At 48.9% G+C, this 5,571-nt stretch overlaps 1 protein-coding gene across 1 annotated transcript; it reads right to left on the bottom strand.

Moving 5' to 3' along the window:
• Positions 1–1,779: 1,779 nt before the first annotated feature.
• EI90DRAFT_839584 (uncharacterized protein) lies at positions 1,780–4,126 on the bottom strand. Its single transcript, XM_039068137.1, has 7 exons — positions 4,010–4,126; positions 3,773–3,955; positions 3,420–3,719; positions 2,841–3,364; positions 2,580–2,788; positions 2,454–2,529; positions 1,780–2,397 (listed from the first exon to the last, which is right to left on the bottom strand). Coding segments are annotated over exons 1-7 (1,701 nt in total). The 5' UTR covers positions 4,012–4,126; the 3' UTR covers positions 1,780–1,990.
• Positions 4,127–5,571: the final 1,445 nt, after the last annotated feature.

The following is a 5,571-nucleotide window of genomic DNA, read 5'->3' as shown; positions in this document are numbered from 1 at the left end:
GTATGGAGTGTTGGATAGTGATAGAATGAGTATCGGGAGCGTCAGCGGATATGTACTGCGTGTTAGTGACCAAATTCCGCAGAATCCGACTTTTTGTGGTACACGGAGTTGTCCCCACAACAACATCCGCTAGTGCATCCCTGCCTCTGCTGGGCAATTCACTTGCTTGCCCTGCAAGTCTACCTTCAGGCCTATCCCTCCTTTCCGCTTGTGGGTCATAACCTGTCATTCTGTTAAACCCGCAACCCGACTCATCGGTAATATTCAATCGGCTAACATCTATCCCTGTTAGCTCCACTCCACTCGGTCCCGCTATTCACAGGCCCGCCCTCACTGTAACTATATATACTTAACTTGTACATAGGTTACACTCCAGTGATAAAATCAACTAGAGTTGATCCCCCTTTTAGTTCTTGTTGCCAGTAAGTAAATTAGGGCATGGACGTGTAACTTGGCACAGCGCTCCTGGCCTGAGTCGCTGAGGCTGAAGCTCTCCGCCACGGAGACAACTCCTTCATCTCGCTCAGGTCTCTAACACTTACACACACCATAATATACACACCATCATATCACCTACAGCTCTGTGTGCTGAGCAATCCCACTGAGACCTCACACAAACCAATAGGTGGCTCCCCCATCGCACTTGCTACTGGTATGCTCCTCAGAGTGCCAAGTTACCACTAGCAAAACTCTGGGCTACTCCCTTGGATGCCTATCTGCTCTCCCTCTGACCATTGTGCAGCCACCTCCACCTGTGAGTAGGATGGTTCAGGATGGGTTCCCTGGAACCCATTTCTGTAACAGTTACCCAAGTTCCAAGAACAGCTGGATACTTGATAATGATATCCAGAATGCTCCAGACCTCATCACAGAATTCCACTAGCTGCACCCCTCTGCCCCACCCCACAGGCAAGCCCAACCACTCTGAGATGTAGTGGCCTAATGTCAGGGGACAACTCCCAGGTCCCTGTGACCCTCCCCTATGGCCCACAGCCCACTATGTGTACAGCCCTATCCAGGGCACAACCTGCTGTGGGTAAGAAGATGAGAAGGAAGCTAAGTTCTCATCTTCCCACAGTGGCCACAATATAGATGAAAACTTCCAGGAATATCCAGAAGTCACATGAGGCCCAAGGCCTGGGGCCTGGGGCCCAGGGCATCTGGCACATGGAGCATCCAGTGCAGGGCACACACAGGAGGTGCAGCAGCCAGGTGCAGGTGTGGGTGTGGGTGTGGGCCAGGTCAGGGTACGTGCCCTGACACCTAAGGGGGGGTGATGTCAGAGTACAGCCAAGCCTGGGCTGCATACTCACCACTGATGACACTATAGGGCACCTGACCTATTTTGATCACACCCCTGGACTAGCACAATGTACTGTATCTCTTTCTGTAAAGCAGTGTCAGGGGATGACTCGCAGGTCCCCATGACCCCCCCCTTATGTCCCATGACCCTATGTGGAAACAGCCCTGTCCAGGGCAGACTGCTGTGGGTAAGAAGGTGAGAAGGAAGCTAACTTCTCACCTTCCCACAGTGGCCACAATATAATGAAAACTTCCAGAAATATCTGGAAGTCATGTGAGGCCTGAGACCCGGGGCCCGGGGCATCCGGCCACATGGAGCATCCAGCACAGGGCACATGCAGGAGGTGCAACGGCCTGGTGTGGGTGCAGGTGCTGGTGTGGGTGTGAGTGTGGGTGCAGGCTAGGTCAGGGTGTATGCCCTGACAAGCAGCCCCACATGGCCAGGTATGCCAACCTTATCATTCTCTGAGTAGCAACTGAGGAAAGCAGTTTTTTCTTCCACTTCCCCTTGGTGCTCAAGTATGTTGTGCATAATATACATGATGTAATACTTCCCCCTTGCTGCTCAGCTGGAGTCCTCACCACAGACCACACCCCCACTCCCATTGAAGCAGACCCTCATTCCCTGAGTGATAACTCCATCAACACCTCCAGAATCCTCAATCCAAGCAGCTTGGTGCCCTGACATTCAGCCTTGAAACCATTCCCACAAAACCCTTCCCACCACTAGAGGACTAAACAAATCTAGACCTGGCCTAAGTCCCCCAAGTGCTTCCTCAAGGACATTTGCCACCATTGTACTCTTCTGACTGGCTCTATTCAGATACTTCCAATATACCCTGAACCTAGCACCATATTCCAAAGTTTCCCCTTCTTGGGGTTTTGTAGTTGGGTAGCCATAATCAAACATGCGGTTAAAGATGTACATGTGTAGGCAGACTTGATTGGCTAGTGCAAAATAGGAACGTGAAATCGGTAATAAGGCGGCATCGGTATCAGTGGTAAATCCAGTGATGTGCTTGTGTAATGTTGTGTTCAGCATCACTGCATTCTGCAGTGCCTTCATCATCCCTTGGGAGAAGATGGGATTAACGCCTGGGAAGTGCATCAGTACATAGTTATGTGGCTGCCATGGAAGGGGGGGATCATACACATAGCAGAATCTCCGATAGCAACAAAATTGTTGGGTGTGGGTGCTGATAAGTAGTCGATGTACCATGAGGAATACTATAAAAAACTAAGGATGTTGGCAAAACATCAGACTGCCAAATACGCACCATTTTAGCACTGGCAGAGAGGATTTGGATCTCATCATCTACTTGACTCTCCTGGAGAAGGTCAAATAGGGCATACACCCAAAGTGAAATGTCCTTCAGTGACGGATTGAGCTTGAATAATTCCTCATGCACATCACGAACAACCAGATTGAGTTGAGCAAGATTCATAGGCATTGTCACATCACCCAGACTGGAGTAACTGATAAGCACTGAAATGAGTGCACATCAGGGTCGAGTACAAATGTAGAAACACGGACATACATTCATTATCCAGAACCTTCTGAATAAGGATCCCTTCTTTTGGACCTCCTCCACTGCCATCCATATCAATACCAGGGCTTTGGAAGTGCAATGTCCTCAGTTCATTCCAGTTTCCCCAGTTGGGGTCATTCCGTGGTAATAAGTCGGCAATTTGTTGTTTCAACTTCTCGTCCTTCACAGGAACATAAAAGCATCTGGCCATGACTTTTGGAACATATGAATGGCGAGTATATGGGCCCCACTGCAGCCCCATTGCAGCTTCTGTGGAACCAGCCTCTGAGTAATTGACAATCGCCTCGGGAAGCAATTTCGATGCTATTGCACTTGCTCCACTGCAATCCGCGAAAAATACGCAGGGTATTGTGACGGTCTCAGATGATTTCATCGAAGCTTTGTAGGACACGGCAGAGATGGAAGCGGAAAGTGGCCTTGGAGAAGCGTGCAAGCGGGTAACGGTTCCTTGGATAACTTCCAAAGAATCCCCCGCATAAGAAGCAGCAAGTTTGCGGAGGGTCTTTTCCAGCCTAATATCAAAGGAGATAGATCGAGACACCCTAGATAATCTACTTGATTACTCACTCGACCCTTTGATACTCGAGTGAAGGGTTTGCTGTTGTGGTCCTCCAGTTACAAAACCAAAACGTGCCAACTATCCACCTTCGGAAGGGTGAGTGAACTTTACAGCCCATCTTTGCAGCGACTTCATCAAAATCTGAATAAAGGGCTCGGCAGATGAGAATCATCATCGGCATTGGGAAATGAGGGTGACCACGCTGAGCGACGCGCGTCGCAGTTCTCTTGATTCGGTAGTCCGGCTCAATGATTACAACACGTGCAAAATGATCAGACAGAACGCGAGCAGTAGCATATCCTGCAATGCTGGGAGAGGATAAGTGTATGAGACGAGGATAGACATCTCAAAGGGGACCTACCTTCCTCCAGCCACCACTGCTGTCCCCTGAACCTTCTTCCTATTGCGTTTGGGATGGAGAAGCCTGAGCTGAGGGATAACCGTCGTCGTGTTGATAATGTGATTCCGAAGTGCTGTCCATGCAAGCGCTGACACGATACAGAGTGTGGCAAGAGAATAAAAGAAAAGTAGCATGTCTGGGAGCCTTGAAGAACATCAGCGGTCCCCGCAACGACCTTGATATATCGGTAGGGCGTACATGCCCAAATTCTTCGTCCTTTGCACATATCAATTGTTTTCCACGCATGTGTACATCCATATTTGTCCGACTCATCAATGGATCGATTATCCATGGGAGAACCTGCGACCTGGGCTCAACACGAGATTCGGAAAAATACGGTGTATTTGGTCATCGAGGTCTGCTGTCCGGGCTAGGGGTGCCACGATTGGGTTCGGTCACTTGAGAAAACTGGTTCCGCATTTTGGCGATAATGTCGAAGAACCGAACCAAACCCCCATTTCGTTTCACGGTCCAGGTCGGAACGGAACGGAACGGCCTGTTACCACTAACCAATTATCATGCTAACCGGCGCGTATCTGTATCTTTGCGTTGTGCCGCTTCGTTGACGGCCGCGTGCATCTTTTATTTGGTCGTTGGACGTGCTAACCCGGTTTTGGATTAGTAGATTTGATGCGACACACGGTCTCTATTATTACGTCTCATGGGCCAGCCGGCATTGCCCGTGTGTGTGTGTAGTTCTGGATATTTATCCTGCAGACTACAGGCTGCTCGTGAGAGCGCCAAGGGCAGGGGTCTCGAAATACAGCCGATTCCAAAAAAATCGGCCGTTTTGATTTGATCGGAAGAGATCTAGGGGCACTCATTCTCTGCCAGAAACGGCGACTTTTGAGCGCAAGGCGGCAAACCCAATGGTACCGTGGAACTTCCTGTATAAAACACCGTGTGTTTCCATCCACTTGGGGAAACATCTTGAGTGCGCTGCAAAAGACATTCTTCTAGTCTTCATACCCTCAAAAATAAGTCCGAATTTTGTATATCAACCAGACCTTTTGTTCATCGCACATGATGGCTAAGTTATGCTCAGAACATGGAAGGACTCATATATACGAGAACTCCTCAAAACAAGTCCCAATCAAGCTCATCATCAAGCTTTTCTTCCTGACTCACTTCGCACAATCTTTGGTCAAACCCTGAGTCTGAGTCTGAATTGATATGCATCACTGGAAGATCCAGTGTGCGGATGTGTGGAGGAGGGCTTGAGTTTGAGGATATTGTGAATGGATGTGGGTGAGTTCGGAAACCTGAGCTTGCCGTAGTGTTGTGCACGAGAGTGGGAGTGAGACCAAAGACCCTGGCACTAAGCGGATCTATAGGAAACCCCTTTGTGGGGCATGATCTGGCCAACTTTTTTAGGAAAGAAGGACCCTCCTAGATCTCTTTCGATGAAATCAAAATGGCCGATTTTTTTGGAATCAGCTGTAAATACTAGTCTGGGACCCGACTGACCCTACTGAATAGAGGTCAGAATGTGGCCAGATATGGAAATGCCGCATAAGGGAATACTGAATAGCGTCTGTGATGTGATTCAAATATTTTGCATTGTACATGTAATTATGATGACCAATGCTGGAGTCCAGTTTGCAGAGGGTCGCGCAACAAGTCATTTAGTGTTAACCCATGTGGTCGTTGCACCCAACCCAACCCTGGGAGCTTGAGGAAGCACAGTCAAGGTCGTGGAGTCAATAGCTGAAAAATTAATGGTTTAAATATTAGTTGTAACTGTGATTGTTGTTGGTGTG

The sequence above is a fragment of the Cantharellus anzutake genome (assembly GCF_015039405.1).
Source record: "Cantharellus anzutake strain C23 chromosome Unknown EI90scaffold_20, whole genome shotgun sequence".
Taxonomy (NCBI): Eukaryota; Fungi; Basidiomycota; class Agaricomycetes; order Cantharellales; family Hydnaceae; genus Cantharellus; species Cantharellus anzutake.
The sequence above is the reverse complement of the archived record's forward strand: the minus strand, read 5'-3'. Positions and strand labels throughout refer to the sequence as shown.